Source organism: Myxocyprinus asiaticus, chromosome 8 (assembly GCF_019703515.2).
Source record: "Myxocyprinus asiaticus isolate MX2 ecotype Aquarium Trade chromosome 8, UBuf_Myxa_2, whole genome shotgun sequence".
Lineage (NCBI taxonomy): Eukaryota > Metazoa > Chordata > Actinopteri > Cypriniformes > Catostomidae > Myxocyprinus > Myxocyprinus asiaticus.
In genome coordinates this window covers 2,289,635-2,312,500 of record NC_059351.1, presented here as the reverse complement: position 1 = coordinate 2,312,500, position 22,866 = coordinate 2,289,635, and the positions used below count along the sequence as shown (strand labels likewise).

Sequence of the window (22,866 nt, the reverse complement as noted above, 5' to 3'; positions counted from 1 at the left end):
TTCTCATGGAAACGCTGATCATGTGTGCCGGCTCCACCTATGAGACACGAAGGAGAGAGAAAAACAAACAGCAGTAAGAGCTGGCACAAATGCCGGAACTGTGACTGCCTTTGGTACCCTTTGGACATGTCTGCAATATCAACACAATTCATATATAAAGAATGGGTTTTGAAGTACAATATACAGAATATTATTTTTGAAAATGTGTTTTGCTGTGTAAGTTTAGCTCAGAAATCCTTAATTAATCCCAAAACCCAGTTTACAGTTGAGATTGAGGGTCAGTACTGTACTTTTATACTTGAGGCTGTATGTAGAGATGATAGTTAAGTCCTCTGTGCATCCCCTGTACATTTTTCAGTAGCCTCTGCACTTTAATAAGCCTCATGTCACCCGGTCGCTATGGGTGCCAGGGCTCGATAATTTCCTTTCATGTGTCTTCAGACAGTGCTTGATCATGACATACATGCCTGCTTTAATTTGCTTAGAGGTCCTGCATGAGTACTTGCCTGCGTTTGAGTGTATCTGAAAAAGGATGGGCCAATTGTTACCATCATGAAAAGTACAGATCAAACACCATGCATTATTGTCCTTTAATAGTTTTATCTGTTTTGTTCTTATTTTCCTCTCTTATTTATTATTGAAAGTTGTTTAAAGTTAAAGTTCAGGGTTTTTCCTGGGTCAAAAATGGTCTTCGGTGGTGGCTGACGTACACGGTCATCATATACTTGATTACATTATTGCAATTAATATTTATATGAAGTTGCATTTCATGTTTGTAATTAATATGATTTATTTTTGATCATCTGAGTATTTAGAAACTTCTGAATTCAACAGTTTTTGTACTTCAAGGTAGGGCCCGTTTCTAGCTATAATTGGTATAAGCGAGCGCTTGGGGCCCCCGAGCCACCAGGGGGCCCCGCAAAATATACTAAAAGCTGTAAGGAAGACTCAGACATCTGTTATGGCTCAGTTAGACAGGTAAAGGGGGCCCGCTTGTGGCCCGAGATGGAAGAGAGATCGCAGGGGGCCTCCAAGTAGGATTTCGTTTAGGGCCCCCATTTGCTCAGAAACAGCCCTGCTTCAAAGTGCTGTGGCAAATCAAACTAACGTAACACTTTGTTTCTATATAGGCCTAGTTATAATGTTCATGAGTAAACCACTTTACTGATTTGGGACTGTTCTTCTATAGTGGAAATGTTTGTTTCCTACTCCATAACAGATTTTGTGTTCCTTTTATCAGATTCTTATGATTTGGGAGTCATTTTGATTCTAGGAATATCTGAAGCCAAACCAGGCCAGTTTGTTTCCTGATCTCAAAAATCATCAGGAAATATACACATGACTGTTCAAAAGTTATGAAGGTCCAGACTTGCCCTTATGTTTACCATTGTTGTTTTATTGTTGAACAGTTGCATTTTGCAATGCCATAATTACAAGAAAGACTCCTAATTACAGTGGTTAGGTAGTTAGTCTTTCTTAAAAATAAACAGTTCATTTTTAATGAAAAAATAATAGCCTAAACACATTTAAAAACGTGTTTTTTCTTTCCTTTGTAAATGCTGTTCAGAATGTCGGAGCTGTCTAGGCATTTGAAATGGTTTAATTGCTCCATAGCGCTTTAAAATAGTAAATTCTCATGTAAAATTCAAATGGGTCAAAACAAAAAGTTTTGTTGTCTGTGCCAAGCCAAACCAGTCTTCAATCACCCCTCGTGCATTCGCATTCCACATGGGAAGCATATTTAGCGCTTATAAAGTGGCAAAAGCAAGAAGAATATCATTAAATTTGCTTAGGCAGCCCGAAATTTCGCTTCGATGACCGCCGATAAAATTTGAAATGCAGGAAAAACCCTGAAGTTATCTGAAGTTAATGTCTGTAATATCTGCACAATTAGTGTCACCAAAAATAATGATTGTTTTCATACAGGCGTCCTAACCACTCCCCCACACCTTCCATAGGTCGGCCAAACATATAGTCCCGCCACTCATGATCACATGCGATATCGACATTTTGCTTCCCGATGTTTATACAGTATACCCTGAAACTGACCCCATTCTGCCAATCACTGACAAGCGACATGCCTGTCGAACATATTTGCACTCATTCCAATATGTTCACCTTGTGCGTTGTGCGAGTAGCCTCCGAGACACGGGTTCTAGTTCAATGGAAACCAGGAAGTAAATGCGTTCACTTAAACAATGGTGAGCATGTTTCAGAGGTTGCATTTTTGCTCCAAAATGACATTTTTACTTCCACTGACAGTTAGGTTTAGGGTTGGCATTTGCGTTAGGGGGAAGGGTTAGTAAAATATGCACTCCTGTTGGCTGTATTACTGTATCATCTACAACTAAAAATACAGTGTGCTTTTGGCACCACTCTGTGAACATTTCACCTGGAAACTGGAGCTCACACGTGCCCATACAATATGTTCAACAACACTTCCAGTGTTGGCCATTGGTGGTTTGAATTTTAGTCAGCGCAGACTGATTTCAGCAGCTGAACTTGACCTACTGATGCTGAATTCACAGTGTGATCAGACTGAAACTCATGCCAATGATTGAGCCAGTGTTGTTGTCAGCTGGTAGTGATGCTCAAACTGAGAAATGTTTAATAACATTGCAGGTTTGACTTTTTTTGGTGAAATCAACCTACAGATGGCTTAAATAGTTGTCTCTGCTTTCTAAGCTGGAAGAGGAGAAAGCGGCAGAACAGTCAACAGTTTTAATGACATAACTGAACTTAAACAAACATAAACACACAGACACACACACAGCGGCCGCGTGTGTCTCTCTCTTTTGAACTGGCACTTCCGGCTCGTCTTTATCCCTCTCCCGGCTGATTAGGACAGTTCAGTGCCAAGTGTGCGTCCTCACAGCCCGGCCACGCCTTCCTCCTCATTACAGCTAGCTATGTTTCTGTATCACTCAACCTCTCCCTCTCCCTTATGAAAATCTCTAAGGACACTCCCTTTGGCTTGCAGGGCATGAAACCCAACCCATTCTCAAAGGAGAGTCATTCACAAAGAGTCTCCAAACAAATATTCTGGGCCTGACAAATATCACATTTCTTTTTAAAAATGATGCTCTGTTTTTCTGTTAATTTTCTTTTTTTGTTAATTGTTAATCATCCAGCTTGAAAATCTGTTTAGATCATCAAATAAAAACAGGTATTCTTATTAGGTCCTGTGAATTTTGGTATGGCTACAAACACATGGAACCTGTTTTTCAGTCATGGTGTGTGGAACAGTTTAAAGGGTGGTGTCATTTCAAAGCACGGGTTCTTCTTTTAAATGTAAAAAAAAATTTTTTATCCCCTTTTCTCCCAATTTGGAATGCCGAATTCCCACTACTTAGTAGGTCCTTGTGGTGGTGTGGTTACTCACCTCAATCCGGGTGGCGGAGGACTAATCTCAGTTGCCTCCGCTTCTGAGAACGTCAATCCGCGCATCTTGTCACGTGGCTCGTTGTGCATGACACCGCGGAGACTCCCAGCATGTGGAGGCTCATGCTACTCTCCGCGATCCACACACATCTTACCACACGCCCCATTGAGAGCGAGAACCACTGATTGCGACCACAAGGAGGTTACCCCATGTGACTCTACCTTCCGTAGCAACTGGGCCAATTTGGTTGCTTAGGAGACCTGGCTGGAGTCACTCAGCACACCCTGGATTCGAACTCGCGACTCCAGGGGTGGTAGTCAGTGTCAATACTTACTGAGATACCCAGGCCCCCCAGCACGGGTTCTTCTTTGAAGGTTTCCAGTGGCCATAGAACACTTTTTAAATGTTACCTGTTCATATGTCCCACCAATATGCTAAATTTTGGTTATATTTTGGCATTACTTCAAATATAAAGAATTGTATTTCCTATTTGGATGCTTTGGTCCATTTATACAACACCTTACTTTGACAGAGACAGGTGTGAATTCTTAAGACATCTATTTTAGTTATATATATCAGGTAGTTGGGACAGTTTATGTGTAGTGTTTTTTAATATAGTTTACATTTACTACTATACTTTTATACTTTATATTTTTCTGCAGTTTAGAACATCTCCATGACCTGGAAGTTACTTGGAAGTATCACATTAACATAATTAACCAAACTATCCTAATTGAGTAACTGCTGTTAAATTGAGGTAAACATGGATGCAGTGTGCTTGCTGAGTGGATTCATTATACACACACACACACACACACACACACACACACACACATGGACCATTTCTAAGATAAGACATCTCTGCTCAGACAGGAAAACCATATTTTGCCGCTGTCCCTGTTTTGTCTCAGTATCTCCTCAGATCTCTTTGAAGTACATCAGTATCAAGAATTCAACTTAGTTTCCTCAGTTAGAGGGTTTCTCTGTCTCTCCCTGTCACACTGACTTATTCCTGTATAAGTAATTTGGGTCAAGTTTTTTTTTTATAACAGGCTTACCTGGTCAATACTTGTACACTTATTTAATCCGGACTTCCTCAGATTTAGCAGGACTTGAATGCATGCTTTATTTTGAGATTTTAGTAGGAAACTGTCTTTATTGCAATTAATAAGTAGCATTATGTCAAGTTGTAACTGAACTCCTCCTAATTGTAGAATTAAAAAAAATATCACTGTACATGACCTCACCGAATAAAAGCACTGCGCAGTGACTAGTTAACTGGAACACTTAGTAAAGGTCAGTCTCAACAGAAAACATCAGGCACGTGGCATTATGCTGTCTGAGTAACTAAGCTGGGTTCAAATATGCTCATGCATCTGAACATCAGTCATGGACAAATGTTGCTACATTATTAGAGTATTGCCCATTAATCAAGACCGCAGTATGTTGGTAAGCCCTCTATTTGTTTAGTTTCATAAACACAGTCTGGCATACTAGAAAGCTGTCTGATTATTGCTGGAGATGCCAGATTGTAAGTGTTTCACAACAGTTTTGTTTCTAAAATGCAGCAGAAAGGTTTACTTCACCATAGCTATGCTTACATTTGTATGAGTTTCTGATCTATAAGTAACAAGTTTTGAAATGTGCACTTTGTATGGAAAAATGTAATATTCTGAAGACAATTAAAATGTGATATTTCTGAAATGTATATGGACTGAAAACTGTAATAAGTTGACTTTACTAAACTGATTGAGTAAACTCCATTCCCTCAATTGAATTGCGTAATGGCGTATCCAAAACTTTTGTAATTAAGTTCACTTAACTTGATGTTCACATACAGTAGAAGGAACTTAACTTTAAATATTGTTGTTTCTACTTAATAATTTTAGTTGAACTGACTCAAATTTAGATCATACAATAACACAGCTCAAATAAAGATGATTATAACCGATTCTAGGTCAATACTGAAATAAACTTTATTCTCCACGGAAATGCATATAAACCTGTACTTCAGTTGCACATGCACAAGATGAACTGAAATAAAGTTAACAGGGTCCAACTTGACTAAAGTGTACAGATCAACCTAATGGTATCATAGAAACTACTATTTGCAACAAAACAATAAAAATAATATTTAAAAAATAGCTAAAACCTCTATACATTTTCAATAACAATATTTAAATTCCCTCATAAGTTCCCTTTGACCAAGGAACCATAATTAAATAATTAAAGCACAAGGGATTATGAGATCTGTTCTTTCTTGCTTTGAACGGTGTTGAAATTGGGGGGGGTTGGTTGGGTCCCACGCAATAGAGATAAGAGTTTAAGGACCCCCCCATAACTAAATTATTTTCTTCTTTAATATATATATATATATAGCCTTGACATAACATGATTTGTTTTCTCCCTCAATCTAACTTTTCCAGCCTGGTCTCATGAAATTTTCGTGAGCATTGCAACGTTTTTGCAAAACTAAAATTACGTGCTTCATTACATGGTTGGCTGCAGTTTTCAAGTGAAATGTCCAGCTGGGGGCGCCAAAACCAAGTGACATGAGGTTGTAATCAGACGAGGTTTTTAAGGTGAATTTTAGATGAAGGTTTTAATAAATCAAACGTACCACCCAAACCTAAAACTTTACCCTAAACCAAACCAATAGTGTCCGAAAAGATAAATGAGGGTTTTAACAAAACAGATATCCTTACCCTTAACCAACACCTAACCCTAACAGATAGTGTTTTAAAATGCAAATTCAAAATAATAAAAAAAGAAAACACACATTGACTGAAGCAACCACATCATTTTTTGTCACTTCTATGCCACTTTCACTTTCGTGCATTTTGGCAGGATTCAAACCACAGCCATTGAGCTCAAAGTCCAATGCTCGATCAGGTGAGCTACCAAGCAAGCTGAAGACATTGGAATAAGTGTGTATATGTAGGTGGGTCTGTAATACAAGTGTTAAAACGTTTCGTTTTTCAAATCATGCGTTAAAGTAAAAGTGTTCTGATATCATAACATAGCGGGGGGTGAATAATGGAGTGATAAATACATTTTTATAAAGTGAAAATCAGCCATTGTACTAGTGATTTGTGTTACGATGATTAAACCGCAGAGTTGTTGTAGCGCCTCTTGTGTTCATTTCACCAGGAAACTGCAGCGAAACGTAGAAAGTGGCACGTAAAAGTCTCTTTGCAAAAATGTATATAGAGTAATGTTCATTATATGAGACCAGGTTGAACTTTTCATTAATGATTTGAAATTGATTTTCCATTCGAAATTTCTAAAAGAACTCAAGTGCACCATTCACAGTTTTGTCAAGCATTTTGTATGGGAATGACACTGTTACAAATTACAATTACAAAGTTTAAAGAGCACCTATTATGGTTTTTCAAATATGACCTTTCATGTAGTGTGTTATATAGCTGTTTGTGAATGTGCACGATAAATGGAGTTATTGACTCCCAAAAGAAAGAACCGATTCTGAACACCTGAAACGAGTTGTTAGTAATTCCAGACTTACTTCCTGTACTAACCTACGTAATTTGGTAACAAAAAACCCGCCTCTGGTCTTCATTGGCTGCTCGCGAACAGCTTCGACCCACCCTCAAACACTACACTAAGCGGTAGACCAATCACAACAGACTGGGACATCTGACCAATCAGAGCAGAGTAGGAGTTTAGAATGAATCCTTTAGAACGGATCATTGAACGAGTCATTTTTGACACTAGGAAAAAATGGTAATGCTGCAATTTAAATTATGAGCAAATTAAAGTGTTTTTTGACCTTGGATGCATGTAAATCTATTGTAAAATTAGGCACGTTTAAAAACCATAATAGGTGCTCTTTAATTGTAATCTGTTTTTGATTGTTCAATGTTCATACACTTATAATTTTTCATATATTTCCTATAATTATCTGTGTGTTGGAGGAGCTCTAACACAATTCAAACACTGGCTCTGAAAGCCGTCAGCAGCCCACACAAACAAACACACAATGTCTTTTTAATAAATGGGATTTTAGAGTAGCTTTAACAGATATTTTGTGTAATTGATCTCTGAAGGTTTTGAGATCTCACACACACAAAGCATTTTTATATTCCCACTTCCTCTTCCCATGTCTCCCTCCTTCTCATTCCAGCTCTTCTGCAGTACAGTTTTAAATCTTTTTCTCAGCGCTCAGATACATAGTTATTTCCCTGCCTCCTCTGTCACCTCCTACTCACACTGCTCTAACTAGCACAAGCTAAGCTGTTCTCTTTCCCATGTTTAGAGCTTTTTCTGACTGGATCTTTACGTGCATATCTCAGAAGATCTCCTGAACCCCTTAGAAGATGCTCATGCTCTCTGCCTCAAGAAATACTTTGTCTCCACCAGCAACATTCAGCAGTAGTCGAGCTGAGGTAGGTGGAAACTCCGAAATCCATTCTGACTGTCTGTTTGCCTTGCAAGTTCCTCTCTTATTACTTAATGTAGACAGTCCCTTGTGTAACCAAAGACAGGCGTGAATTGGGCTCTACCTATTTCTGCCAGTAACTTTAAGTTTGTGCTTTCTGCGATGATTGATTGGCTCTGAATTCAGACATAATAGTTTGTGCCTACTGATTGGCTAGTTAGTATTCTGTAAGGCTTCATATTGAAAGTTTGCAGTTGTAGTGTGTGATGCACTCATTTTGGGTCATCGTTTTGAAGTTATAAACACTCATAATGCTGATGTTGAGAGCATACCAGCAGTACTTTACAATAGCGGAGTAGTAATGAGTCTATTTGTATTATTGGTAGACAGGGTCTGAACAATAACACCTGTTATTCACTTCCCTTCTCAGAGTGAATCTGGGAAGTGTGACCATCAAATGCGCCTTTTCAGATAGGGATGAGATTCCAGACCCCATGGATTGTGGAGAATGCCATTGAATATGCTTCTTCTCATATTTTAAACAACACACACACACACACTCACACCACAGATAATTCATCCCACACACATTTTTTGGACTTGCGGGGACAGAAAGTTTCTTTGTTTCCATCGATAATCATTGGGCTCATACAAGCATTTGCTTCAAGCCAATAGCAGTTAACTAAACTCTAGTCTGTGGGTCTGTTTATTGATTTGATAAAAATAGCTCAGCATATAGAGAGCAAGCTATGCAGTACTGCCATATTACTTTTTCAGGAAGCCTTACATAAGAAGTAGCATGTATGATATTGCATAAGATGGAATGTTACACACAAAGCTCACATCCACATGCTGGTAATTAGCATCGTACTGTAAGTGATGACAGCTAAGTTCGTTCAGTCTCTTTTCACGAAGATCTCCCTCTAACTTTTCGGCTGACTAGGCAGCAACCTTATGTCACTGACCTATTGCTTTTGAAGGGCAAACCCATTAATGTTGGCTACATAGCCCAGTTAAAGGAATAGTTCACCCCAAAGTAAAAATTCTGTCATTTATTTTACTCTGCCTCATGTCAGCCCTCTCTCTCTCCATACTACTTTCCATACAACGACAGTTCATAGTGACCTTGGCTGTGAAGCTTCATAAATTCTAATAAAACATTATAAAATAGTTCATATGACTCATGTCCTGTATTCTAAGTCATCTGAAGCCATAGCTTTGTGTGAGGAGAACAGACTCAAATTTGTGTCATTATTGGTTTCTTTTTTTTTTTTTTTACCAAAACAGTCATAATTTAGTAATATATAATAATTTCCCACCCTGTCTCTGACCTGCTGTCTGAAACACTTGGTTTTAAGCCCTCAGGCCTTTTAAGACTTCAATGTAAATGGCCACAGTTTTTTTTTTTTCCACCCAATTTGGAATGCCCAATTCCCAGTGCACTTTTAAGTCCTTGTGGTCACGTAGTGATTCACCTCAATCCGGGTGGCGGAGGTTGAATCCCAGTTGCCTCCGTGTCTGAGACCATCAACCTGTGCATGCCATGGAGACATAGCATGTGTGGAGGCTTCATGCCACCCACCGTGGAATCTGTGCTCAACTCACCACATGCCCCACCAAGAACGAACCACATTATAGCAACCACGAGGAGGTTACCCCATGTGACTCTACCCTCCCTCGCAACCGGGCCAATTTGGTTGCTTAGGAGACCTGGCTGGAGTCACTCAGCACACCCTGGGATTCAAACTAGTGAACTAGCAAACTCCAGGGTGGTAGCCAGTGTCTTTTACCACTGAGCTACCCAGGCCCCCTGTAAATTGCCACTGTTATGATTGGCTAACACTTCCAATACAGCCATATTTAATCAAATACCACGACATTATAAAACAAAATTTCAGAATTAACCCATATCCAACACATTTCATCTTAATATATTAAACTGTTCACTCAAGCAGCACCATAAACTATCAAACATTCATGACATATGAAATATTAATGAATGAAATCGTTTACTTACGGTTTTGTGGTCCAATAGTGTTTGAAATGCTCCATCTTTCTATGACAGTTCCTTTGCAAAGCTTGAATCATATTGTCACTGGTTCAGAAGCAATCCACGCTGATATCAGCCCAAAAATGCATTCAATCCATGCCGAAATGTTCTGAATATGCAAACGTAATACAATCCATGGTGATGTTGGGTGCTTCAACTGGCTTCAACAGGCCAAAGCAGAGACTCTGGTCTTCACATCTCTCAACTTCCCTGTTTGTTTACACACAGAACGGCACTTGTTTCACCCAGTGTGTGGCAGCAGTAGCATGAGACGTGTTTTTAAAAGTTGCGCTTGTACCGCTCTTAAATCACCAGAAAAGCATCAAAAGGATCAAAGACGTCCATCTAGTGCATGTTTACAAAAGACCAACAATTAAAAATAGCACAGAACAGAACAGGACGCCTTCAAAACAGCAAGAAACAGGGCAGCTGAATGAAACACAATGGAGGTCTCCTTTTTAGAGTTATAACTTGACATTGCGTCTTTTAAAAGAGGCGCGAGATGCATGATAATGGTCAAAGCCGTTCGTCTAGTGCATGTTTATGTAGAAAAACATTTAAATCCAGTATATTCCTGTATAAGTCTCCTTTGGATGAATCTCCCATTACTGGCCCTATCTCTCCTCTTCACCGGTGTGACTGTCTGAGCTCCAATTGACGGGGCAAAGGGTGCAATGACAAAAAATAGGCATTGATGTCTTGCTGAAGAGGCAGTCATATGCAGATGTATTTGGTCCTTGTGACGTCACAAATTCCACAAATTCCAAACAAGCCGTTTCTGGAGCCTGGTTGAAATAAATGCTCTTTTTCTATTAAGGAGGAAGTTTTGAGTTTGAATTTGAAAATGTATTTGTAGTACAATGACCTCTTATATGTCAAAAGATCAAGGAAAATTTGATTCCTCATGTCATCACCCCTTTAAATCAGTTGGCAAAAATGTATTTTACAATTAGGCCTGTGTCACATCTTGTAATTGCGTAAAGTATTTGCCTGTTGTTTGAAAATAGACTGGCTGGTTTGATGCATGTTACACACAATGATGGACACACAGCATGTTCTATTCAATACATTTGACTTGATCATTTAAAGTAGTTTATAGACTTCACTTTGGGTTTTGGATTCCAGTAGAATTAATTGCTATTTGGTTGTAAATGCGGCCCCCCTTTATGTAAATTTTATGATGATTACGTTTGTAAAAGTCATGAATGGCCCACTGCCATTTAACCACGTTACAATGTATCGTAATTATCAAAGAAATTTTCAATGTGGTAAATGAAATCACTTTTTATGTATAACGCCACAGCTCTGTAGTGCAGAGCTTAACACCTCCTACGCTCACAAGCCGCAGACGCAAGATGTGTGAAACAGACCTTGAGCTTCCAGAAGTCTTTAATTTTTCATTCTGTTTTTAGCAAGTCTTTTTCTAACAAGTATCTTCTGTGTTCATTTATGTGCAGGTGTAATTTTCCCGTGCAGTTATCCAGTTTAGGTAGATTTCAGTGACTGCTCCCCTCTTCAACCTGAACATAATGGTCTAGTCCTGCTGTGAGGGCATAACAATGGCATCCATGGTTTCCAATGGCAACCAAGGTGGCCAGTCACTGGTCCTGAAAGATGTGGACCCTGAAACATGCATGATCGTGTTCAAGAACCACTGGGCGCAGGTACCTAATATTTTGCTGCACTTAATTGACATATTAACACTCTCTACTCCCTTTCTGTGGATACTTGCTTCTGTTTTGGGTACATATTCAACCATTGGCAAATAGATAAACATATCACTGATTAAGGACGCCACTGTGGTCACCTCTACGTAATCGAGTGGCACTAATTTAAGCAGCAACTATCTAGTCAATCTTATGTGCTGTTTCTGCCTCCGCTGTAAGATTAGTAGAATATTTGTTGTTAATGTATTTCCAAGAACACAAACAGCATTTAAAATAGACTTTTATTCAGGTACAGGTTATGTAGTATGCTGTGTTGAGGAATAAGACTATCGTAACTTTTTCAGTGGCATTACAGACCTGTGAACTGGGCCCGTAATCAAACGTGCTCCCGTAAAATGACCCCTCTCTCTCTCTCTCTCTCTCTCTCTCTCTCTCTCTCTCTCTCTCTCTCCCTCTCAAATAAAGCATTAGGATGTCTTATTCATTTTAGTGAAGTGTTTTGTTCTGAAATTTGCGATAACAACTGGCTAACTGTACATTATCCCGCTTATTACACGTCTACTAACCAAATAAAGAAATTATTGGACATTACTTTGCATTGAAATGATGTTATTATGTGAGAATAAACAAATCGCTGAACAGCTGAAATCCACCTCCGGTTTCCATCAGAGTTCTGTTGGTGTTTATTTTGTAAATAATGACCATCTGACTGCTCATTATCCAGCTTATTACAAGACCACTTGCCAAATAAATACATAAAGGGAGAAGAAACATCAGCTCTGATCACACATTGATCAGAGAAGCAGGAAAAATGACTCGCAATACCCGAATGAACGGTCAAATATATGTAGATGTGCGATTGTAAGGCTCAAAAATATCAGGCTGCTAGATGACTCCACTGACCAGTCAAAATAGAGTATTCTAGAGCACGAAATATACTGTATATACAGTTGTGCTCAAAAGTTTGCATACCCTTGGAGAATTGGTATTATATGTACCATTTTTAAAGAAAACATGAGTGAACAGGCAAAACACATTTCTTTTATTTCTTATGGGATTCATATTCAACTGTAGGTTATAACAGAATGGCACAATCATAAAACAAAACATGGCAACAATGAAACAAATGAAATGACCCCTGTTCAAAAGTCTGCATACCCTTAGTTCTTAATACTGTGTATTGCCCCCTTTAGCATCAATGACAGCATGCAGTCTTTTGTAATAGTTGTCTATGAGGCCCCAAATTCTTGCAGGTGGTATAGCTGCCCATTCGTCTTGGCAAAATGCCTCCAGGTCATGCAAAGTCTTTGGTTGTCTTGCATGAACCACATATTTGAGATCTCCCCAGAGTGGCTCGATGATATTAAATTCAGGAGACTTTGATGGCCACTCCAGAACCTTCACCTTTTTCTGCTGTAACCACTGGAGGGTCAACTTGGCCTTGTGCTTAGGGTCATTGTCATGCTGGAAAGTCCAAGAGCGTCCCATGTGCAGCTTCCGTGCAGAAGAATGCAAATTGTCTGCATGTATTTTCTGATAACATGCTGCATTCATCTTGCCATCAATTTTCACAAGATTCTCCGTGTCTTTAGAGCTCACACACCCTCAAAACATCAGTGAGCCACCACCATGCTTCACAGTGGGGATGGTATTCTTTTCACTATAGGCCTTGTTGACCCCTCTCCAAACATAGTGCTTATGTGACCATAAAGCTCTATTTTGGTCTCGTCACTCCAAATTACAGTGTGCCAGAAGCTGTGAGGCGTGTCAAGGTGTTGTCGGGCATGTTGTAACCGGGCTTTTTTGTGGCATTGGCGCAGTAAAGGCTTCTTTCTGGCAACTCGACCATGCAGCTCATCTTTGTTCAAGTATCGTCGTATTGTGCTCCTTGAAACAACCACACCGTCTTTTTCCAGAGCAGTCTGTATTTCTCCTGAGGTTACCTGTGGGTTTTTCTTTGTATGCTGAACAATTCTTCTGGCAGTTGTGGCTGAAATCTTTCTTGGTCTACCTGACCTTGGCTTGGCATCAAGAGATCCCCGAATTTTCCACTTCTTAATAAGTGATTGAACAGTACTGACTGGCATTTTCAAGGCTTTGGATATCTTTTTATATCCTTTTCCATCTTTATAAAGTTCCATTACCTTGTTACGCAGGTCTTTTGACAGTTCTTTTCTGCTCCCCATGACTCAGTATCTAGCCTGCTCAGTGCATCCACGTGAGAGCTAACAAACTCATTGACTATTTATACACAGACACTAATTGCAATTTAAAAAGCCACAGGTGTGGGAAATTAACCTTTAATTGCCATTTAAACCTGTGTGTGTCACCTTGTGTGTCTGTAACAAGGCCAAACATTCAAGGGTATGTAAACTTTTGATCAGGGCCATTTGGGTGATTTCTGTTATCATTATGATTTAAAAAGGAGCCAAACAACTATGTGATAATAAATGGTTTCATATGATCACTATCCTTAAATAAATGTTTTTGCATGATCAGTCATATTTTCAAAATCAATGCCAAAATTTCACAATTTCTGCCAGGGTATGCAAACTTTTGAGCACAACTGTATACTGTGTGTGTGTGTGTGTGTGTGTGTGTGTGTGTGTGTGTATATATATATATATATATATATATATATATATATATATATATATATATATATATATATATATATATATATGTATATTATATTATATTAAATGAATAGTTCACCCAAAAATGAAAATTCTCTCATCATTTACTCACGCTCATGCCATCCCAGATGTGTGACATTCTTCCGCAGAACACAAATAAAGATTTTTAGAAGAATATTTAAGCTCTGTAGGTCCATACAATGCAAGTGAATGGTGACCAGAACATTGAAGCTCCAAAGAGCACATTAAGGCAGCATAAAAGTAATCCATAAAACTCCAGTGGTTTAATCCATGTCTTCAGAAGTGATATGATAGGTGTGGGTGAGAAACAGATAAATATTTAAGTCATTTTTCACTCTAAATCTCCATTTTAACTTTCAGATGTGAAAGTGAAACAGAACAGGCACCACATGTGACTTTCAGATATAATTATATCACTGAAGATATAGATTAAACCACTGGAGTCTTATGGATTACTTCTATTTTTCCTTTATGTGCTTTTTGGACCTTCTGAGTTCTGGTCACCATTCACTTGCATAGTATGGACCTACAGAGCTGAAATATTCTTCTAATATATCTTCATTTGTGTTCTGCAGAAGAAAGAAAGTCATACACATCTGGAATGGCATGAGGGTGAGTAAATAATGAAAGAATTTTAATTTTTGGGTGAACTATCCCTTTAAGTTTGCTTCTCTCTGCTTCCCAAAATCTCTTTGGAATCTCTATGAATCATTAACATGAATGGACTTTATAACAAAGACAACATTTCTACTGCTGTAAAGAGAAAACTCCTTGTTATTTGTTAGTGTGATCAAAGTTCAATTGACTATTCATAATAAAATAAAATACAGTCTAATGACCTCTGATCTCTTGAAATTTGTCAGGTGGTGAAGATTCTAGAGAAGCACGACCCCTTACGAAATAATGTGGGTGGCCTGGGAGGAGGTCACAGTCTTGGAGGAGGCGGGGGACTGGGTAGCCTCCGCTTCGGCCCGATCCCTGGTGATGAGGCCAGCGCCGTGCAGAACTACGTAGAGCACATGCTCTTCCTCCTGATGGAGGAGGATTGTGGTCAGAGTGGAGCCATGGGGCCCATCCTGGAGTTTGTGGTGATGGAGAATGTGTTGGAGAGACTGTTTATCTGGAGCCTGAGGAGAGAATTCACTGACGATATGAAATTAGAGCAGCTGAAGATGTACGAGATGTTGATCGGACAAGCCAGGCAGCCGTTACTACATCATAAACCTGTGCTCAGGCCCTTGATGATGCTTCTGTCATCCTGCTCTGGCTCCCCATCTGGTCCGAGCTCCTCAGCTGTGGAGGCAGAACTGGTGCTGCTCCTGAATCAACTGTGCTGTGTCCTGGCTAAAGACCCGTCTGTCCTGGAGCTGTTTTTCCATACGAGTGAGGACCAAGGGGCAGCTAACTTCCTAATCTTCTCCCTGCTTATTCCTTTCATACACAGAGAAGGGTTGGTCGGACAGCAGGCCAGAGATGCACTCCTGCTCATTATGGCTCTCTCTGCTGAGAACCATGTTGTTGCCAAACACATTGCAGAGAATACCTACTTCTGTCCGGTATGAGCCTGCTGGTGTGGGTGTCCTCCACTCTCCCTTTCTGTTCTTCTCTTTTTTGTAGCCAAAAACTAGATAATCTTGAGTACTGTTGGACCGGTTTGGAGCAACCAGCAGCTAATCTTTATTGAATCGCATTGCCTAAATTACTGTGGAACAAAATAGTTTGTAGGAGCCATGATATATAATTTTCTGGAGTCTAAATACTGGGGATTTCTGGAGATAAAGTCAGAATTGCTTCTGAACATTATCAGGCTTTTCTTCCACAGTGGGCCCTGTTGGGGTCTTACGTAAAGTCATTAGAGCTAATTGCATATTCTCTGATAGCATGGATGAGTAACCGTTTAGATGACATCATCACACTCAACTTCAATAGAGTCTGGCTGCAGACATGCACTCTCAGCACTCTGTGACCTCACATGCACTCTCTGCCAATGAATTGGAAATATTTGGCAGTCAGTTTGTGTTTGCTGTTACTGCTTATGAAGCTGGGAAACTAAAGATTGTCATTGTATTATATACATAACGTTTCACCTCCTTTAAAGAATAGTTCATGAAAAAATGAAAATTCTCTCATCATTTACTCACCCTCATGCCATCCCAGATGTGTATGACTTTCTTTCTTCGGCAAAACACAAATGAAGATTTTTAGAAGAATATCTCAGCTCTGTAGGTCCATACAATGCAAGTGAATGGTGACCAGAACTTTGAAGCTCAAAAAAGCAAGTAGGTGAAGCAGTAGGTGGTGATATGCATGAAGAATACTAATCGCCAAAAAACTAAAGAAGAATGTGAAAGTGAAAGGGGAGATTTATAGGAAAAAATGACATAAATATTGATCCGTTTCTCACCCACACCTATCATATCGCTTCTGAAGATATGGATTAAACCACTGGAGTCTTATGGATTACTTTTATGCTGCCTTGATGTGCTTTTTGGAGCTTCAAATTTCTGGTCACCATTCACTTGTATTGTATGGACATACAGAGCTGTGATGCTCTTCCAAAAATCTTTGTGTTCTGCAGAAGAAAGAAAGTCATACACATTTGGGATGGCATGAGGGTGAGTAAATGATGAGAGAATTTTCATTTATGGGTGAACTATCCCTTTAACTCTTCACTTTGTATTTTCAATTCAATGGCTATGACAGTTCTTCAGTGTCATTATTCTGTTGCACATTATCATCCTCCATGAAACAGCAGTACTAAAGCGCTCATCAGCATTAAACCCTGAAGAATTGTCCGAACTAGTGTTTCCTACTAAATTCTGTTTTTAGCGGGGAAGCCCCCTTGCCCACCCCTGCAGCCCTCAAAAGTGATTCAAACCTTCCAAAATGTATAAAAACTGCTATTTTGATTCAATTTATATGTTTAATATTTGTATATTAAACCTATATATTTTAACTGCACATTGTCATATGAACAACCAGTCAGTAATGAAATGGATGTAGCTGCTCTGACAGATTCAGTGAGTTCAATTAGTGAGGAGTCTGTAAGTCTGATTTAAACTGATAACTTTTGAGTTTGTAAGTCTTTTTTTGTGTGCAAAACATTATAAGAACTGACTCATAAAAGCTAATCATTAACCAGACTACGCTAGTCACACTTTGTTTTTGTTTTTGTTTTTTATAAGTGTGTTGCCAGCGATGACAACACAGTAGAAAGACCTGTTGTCTTGCCATTGTTTTACAGTAGGGTACAACAGGGCTAAAAGCATCTCTTAAGGAAATGTAACTTTTTTCATGATCACAATATGTATCAGTAATTCAGTAGCTTAATATAACATTAACATATAACTATTCCATGATCTGTTAGCTGTGAGTCAGGTTGATCCCAGTTGATCTGTTTATGTTTGTAGTTGTACAAAGCAGATAATCACATGCAATCCATCTTTTTTTATGGTACTTGATGAAGGTTTTGGCCACAGGTCTGAGTGGACTCTACTCCTCCTTGCCTACTAAGCTGGATGTCCCTAGTGAGGACTGGCACTGTCTGCACCGTGAGGACTGGCAGCAGCTGCCTGCTCTTGTGCAGTTTCTTAATTCCCTGGAGTTCTGCAACGCAGTCATACAGGTGAACGCTGAATTAACATAATTCTTAATTCCACAGCATGTAATCGGCTTATGTCTGTGCCCGTCATAAAATAAATGTATTTATAATCAGACACAAACCTCCTCTCCAAATTCTGTACACATTCTTCCGGAAGTCTCATATCAGAAGACAAAGGTTGAGCTTTAAATAAACATTATAGTATTCCTCTTATCTTTATGTGTGACCAGTAGATAGAAAGTAAAAATACAGTAAATGCGGTGGGTGTTGAGTGTTTCTCATTTTAGCTTTACTTTTTGTGTAGGTGGCCCATACTTCTATCAGAGACCAGCTGGTGGGCTACATCCATAATGGTTTTCTGGTACCTGTTCTAGCACCAGCATTACACAAGGTTAGTGGGCCCTGAGACAGTTTTTTTGTTTTTTTTATAGTTTTTTTAATCCCACCTCATGATCTTGGCATAACTCTGATGGACAAAATCTCCAGTGACTTTAAACAGGGTTCCCATGGTCATATTAGCAAGTTTTAAAATTATGCTCTGGAAAATAGTGGTCGACCGATATGTTTTTTTAAATAGTCGATATCCAGAGAGCAGTGTGGCCGATATATCACACAATTTAATATAGTAAATAACATAAACATAAAATTGCTTTAAAAATCAATAAATTCTTATTTAGCACTATATTTACTCAATTTCACCCAAAACTTTAACTTTGTAAAAAATAATCTAAAAAAAGAATATTGTATTTTAAATGGTAGATAGCCATTTCTTCTGATTTCTGTTTAGTCATCAAACTTTAGTAATTTATTTTCCCATGAAGAAAGTGTTAATATATTAGGAAGAAGGAAATAACAGTACACACAGTAGTCCAGCAACCATGGATGGCATGTGCGCATTAAAAATTGAATTTTCTCAAAATATACCAAATCAAACCAATTGCACATACAGTGCATAGTGAATATGAAATTTACTTACGGCACACGTGAAGCGCTATTACTTTGAAGTTGCACTCATGCGCTCGTGCGGATCCAGTGTGAATAGCAATCTGCTAACAATTTAAACAGCCTGGATCGCCTGCTTGAATTGTCACGGACTGACCGTCATGATTTGTGAATCAGAAGAACTTTTGATCCGTATCCTGAAGTTTTGATTCTGGTTGATGGAATACACGCTTCAGAGGAAGATATTAGATGAGCGCTCAACGGGATGAAAATGTTTGATTTTCATGAGGTTCATGAATTACAAGATTTTTCCATATTTGCAGACGGTATATAATAGAAGTTTTATTGATATTTGCCTTTTATCATTAGAAAAGTTACAGGGAACTGTTGAGGAGAGACTGTTAGGATATGTGCTTTAGAGGAAGATTTATGAGGATGCTGGAGCTGTTCAAGTTTTGTGAGGTTGGTTTATTACGTCTGTTTAATCGAGATATGTGCATATTTACAGACAGTATATGATATTAGTTGTATTGATATTTGTTGTTTATCATTAGAAAAGAAAGTTAAAAGTTACAGGGAACTGTTGAGGAGAGACTGTTAGAATATGTGCTTTAGAGGAAGATTTATGAGGATGCTGGATCTGCTCAAGTTTTGTGAGGTTGGTTTATTACATCTGTTTAATCGAGATATGTGCATATTTGCAGACAGTATATGATATTCAGTTTTATTTATATTTGCCTTTTATCATTAGAAAAGAAAGTTAAAAGTTACAGGGAACTGTTGAGGAGAGAGAGGGAGAATGAAACAGGCGAGCATTTTAACATTATGAACTCAAAAGCGTCTGCCGCGGCTCTGATATGCGGACCGTTTAAATAAACCGGTCTATTATTGTAGTAACACAATCACACGTAACAAGAAAACGAATCGTGACTGGTCATTTACATGCAAGCAGGCGATCCTCAGCACCCTCAAGAAACAAATCGGCCAAATGGGAAAATTCACCGGATGATGCCGATAATTAAAAAAAGTCAGAATATCGGCCTTGGCGATATATCGGTTGACTACTACTGGAAAAGACATGAAAATTAATAGAATCCTGAAATCATGGAACATTTTGTAGTATATAGTATATTGTTGTTGTGTTTTTTTTTTCTCTAGTTTTTGTAGATTGTTTCTACTATAAATCTTATTTTAAACATATAATAAAAAATAAAACAAATCCTTATCCAGTAATCTTGAACAACTGTCATATCATGGAAATTCATTGGTCAAATGCAGTGGGAACTCTGTTAAAATCGTTTTAAACGTTTTAAATAGTTAACACTTGAAGAGGTGATGACCACAACAGCATACCTGGACTTGTTCATACGAAGTGTGTCTGAACCCGCCCTGCTACACACCTTCCTCAGCTTCATCCTCCTCCATCGCCATGACAACGTACACATTTTGGACACACTGGTTAGCCGCATCAATACTCCGTTTCAGGTACCCATATTTCAATACTCTGTCAGCCAATCACATTCAGCATTTTTGAAAAGCAGTACTGATTTGAGAACAGACCACTGAGCTACTGTAAGTGACACTTCTGTACAACTAAACTTTGAAAAAGTGTACCGTCCGGCTACAACAGTGTAAAGGAGTGGTGGTTAGACTGTGTGAAGGAATAAAGGTTTCCCCAGTTACAGGCTGTCTTTCAAAAAAGAGAAGTATTAGTTTTACACCGCATCAGGGACTAAAAACGGTTCAAGGAGCGAAAACCGAAATTAACTAATTTTTTTTGCAGAACGTAACCGAAAATGGGAACGAAGTGATTTTCAATTGTTCCGGAGTGAAAACGTTATAACCGGTTAATTTTGTTCCGATAATTTCTTCATGAAACTAAAGGGTTTATCACAGTATATTTTTGAACTACATCACTTCATGTTGCCTGTAAAAATGAAACATGTGCTTTGATCCTGAAGGAAACTGCTGCATCACACATTTCTTTGTCTAATCGCTCGTTGTGGATGAAGCATTCTGTGAATAAAGGTCTCTTTAACAGCGACCTGTATGTATAATTTCCTCATATACATGCACAGCTAATCCACATACAAGGAAAACATTATTAGAGGTAAAAAGTACATTTCTCAGATGTTTCTGAATTATTGTTAGATATGATGCATTAATACAGATTTGATGCAGATCTGTAATTAAAATGACATTAACTGTATGTATTTCTATGCTGATAAATCCAGCACACAGGAAAGCATTTATTGCTTATTTTGGTGAGGGGAGTGGCTTATTTTGGGCTTGTTTTTCCAGACCAGGTTGCTTGTTTCTCTTGAGAGATCTGGCATTAGTGCAGAGTACTGTCATTTTAAAAAGAACGTTATTAACCGTTCTTTTATTTTGTTCTAACCGGTAACCTTTTGGACAGGAAGCTGCGGAACTTCTGAACCGGAACGGAAAAAATACAGTTTGTGCTCAGAACAAAACGAAATGAAAAATATTTAGTTTTTAGTCCCTGCACAGTGTGTGTATCTCTTGCTTTGTAGATTAAAACGAGAAATCCTTGAGTATTGAGTTTAAAACTGCTTGCCACAGTATACTGTAGAATACAGTGTTAAACTATTATTTGTGTGTTAAATAATTATTGTTAAATTATTTGTCATAATTTTTGTCTTTTAACAAATGTCCTTTAAATGTATTAATATTTTGTCACGTCATATTCATTAACTGAGTCAGTTTTACTCTAACGTCATTTTAGTTGCCAAGAATAACATGCGTATTTTAGTTCACGATAGCATGTAAAATGACAAAAATATGTATCAAACTGTAACAGACTAAACTTCAATTCAATATTCAAATATTATATTATTATATTCAAATGTATAATCTAATTAGAATTATTTAAACTTGCATCAAACAATATTAAAGATTAAAATGTAAGACTAAATGACACAGATAGCAGTCCTGAAAACCTCCTGAAATAAGAACATATAATAAATATATTGAAGTATTAGCTACTTTTTAGAAGTTACTCTGTTGTGAATTGCTCATGTTTTAGACACTTATGAAGATTGTTAAATGTAGTACGTTTTTAAGGAAACAAAGTATTCACACCGCAAATTATGCCCTGATTAGTGTGAAATTTAGTTCAAGTTCACCTGTTCTTTCACTTCATTGTCTGTGTAGATGTAAGTTGTAATCTTATATTTATGTTGTGAGTATAACCAATTAATCTTATAATATAGGATGCATTTAAGTTAGGGAATTAACCCGTTAGTGAAGTTCATTGCAGGTGTTCAGCTCAGTTCAAGCAGAGAAATCCCCAATATATTATGACTGGACTATTTGAATAAATTCTTTTCAGGTTTTTCTTTCTATCATCACATTTTTGTCAACAGTATGTTTTAACAGTCTTTTTCATCTCATTTTAGTAATTGTTGACAAAATAACAATAAAACCTTCATCAAGCAACATTTTTGTCAGGCTTTTCGTTGATGAGATAAACTTGACAAATATTATTTTAATTTACCCAAGATTAATATGGGATAATGCATTAAACCAACCATTTTTTTACATGCTAATTGTGTTCTTTCAACTGTTTACTGGCTGCTCTTTTATTCCAGCTTGGCACTGTATCACTGGCTCTGTTCCGCACTCTCATTGGCTTGTACTGTGAGGATGTCATGCTCCAGATGATTTTCAAGTGAGTAAACTCCCGCAGACTCTTCATGTTTATTTATTTACTCAACATTTGTTGTATCTCCAACAAGAAGTAGTCAGTTGTATGTACTGTAGATATTGTTTGATAATCTTGATGTTGTGTTAACCTTGCTTGATGTTTAACCCTTGTGCGTCAATTTAAAAAAGTTACTCAGAGGTCCTTGGAGGACAAAAATGTCAGTGTCAAAAAACTGCCATAATAATATTATATATTCATATTATTTTCCACTTTCACTGAGTTAATTATTTTAACCAACATCAGTCCTGATCATAACTACCAAATATTCATTCATTTTCAGGATTTTAACCCTTTAAATACCAGTTTGTTTATATAATGCCACTGTTGTTTTTTACACACACACACACACACACATTTCTCAATACACACATACAAAACACACTCTGACATCCATACCAACACACACACACAATTTTAGCTGCATCATTTATTCAATTGGCCTGC

At 38.1% G+C, this 22,866-nt stretch overlaps 1 protein-coding gene across 2 annotated transcripts in view; it reads left to right on the top strand.

Annotated features, from left to right (window-relative positions):
• fhip1aa (FHF complex subunit HOOK interacting protein 1Aa) overlaps positions 1-22,866 on the top strand; it is a 45,251-nt gene that overhangs the window by 6,516 nt on the left and 15,869 nt on the right. Inside the window, exons 2-8 of one of the 2 annotated variants that reach the window (XM_051705015.1) lie at positions 7,656-7,785; positions 11,286-11,492; positions 15,016-15,708; positions 17,619-17,777; positions 18,058-18,144; positions 20,013-20,180; positions 22,307-22,386. In XM_051705015.1, the coding sequence (XP_051560975.1) occupies positions 11,388-11,492; positions 15,016-15,708; positions 17,619-17,777; positions 18,058-18,144; positions 20,013-20,180; positions 22,307-22,386 (1,292 nt within the window). In that variant the 5' untranslated portion in view covers positions 7,656-7,785; positions 11,286-11,387. The remainder of the gene's footprint in view (positions 1-7,655; positions 7,786-11,285; positions 11,493-15,015; positions 15,709-17,618; positions 17,778-18,057; positions 18,145-20,012; positions 20,181-22,306; positions 22,387-22,866) is intronic. The other variant, XM_051705016.1, reaches the window with a different exon arrangement.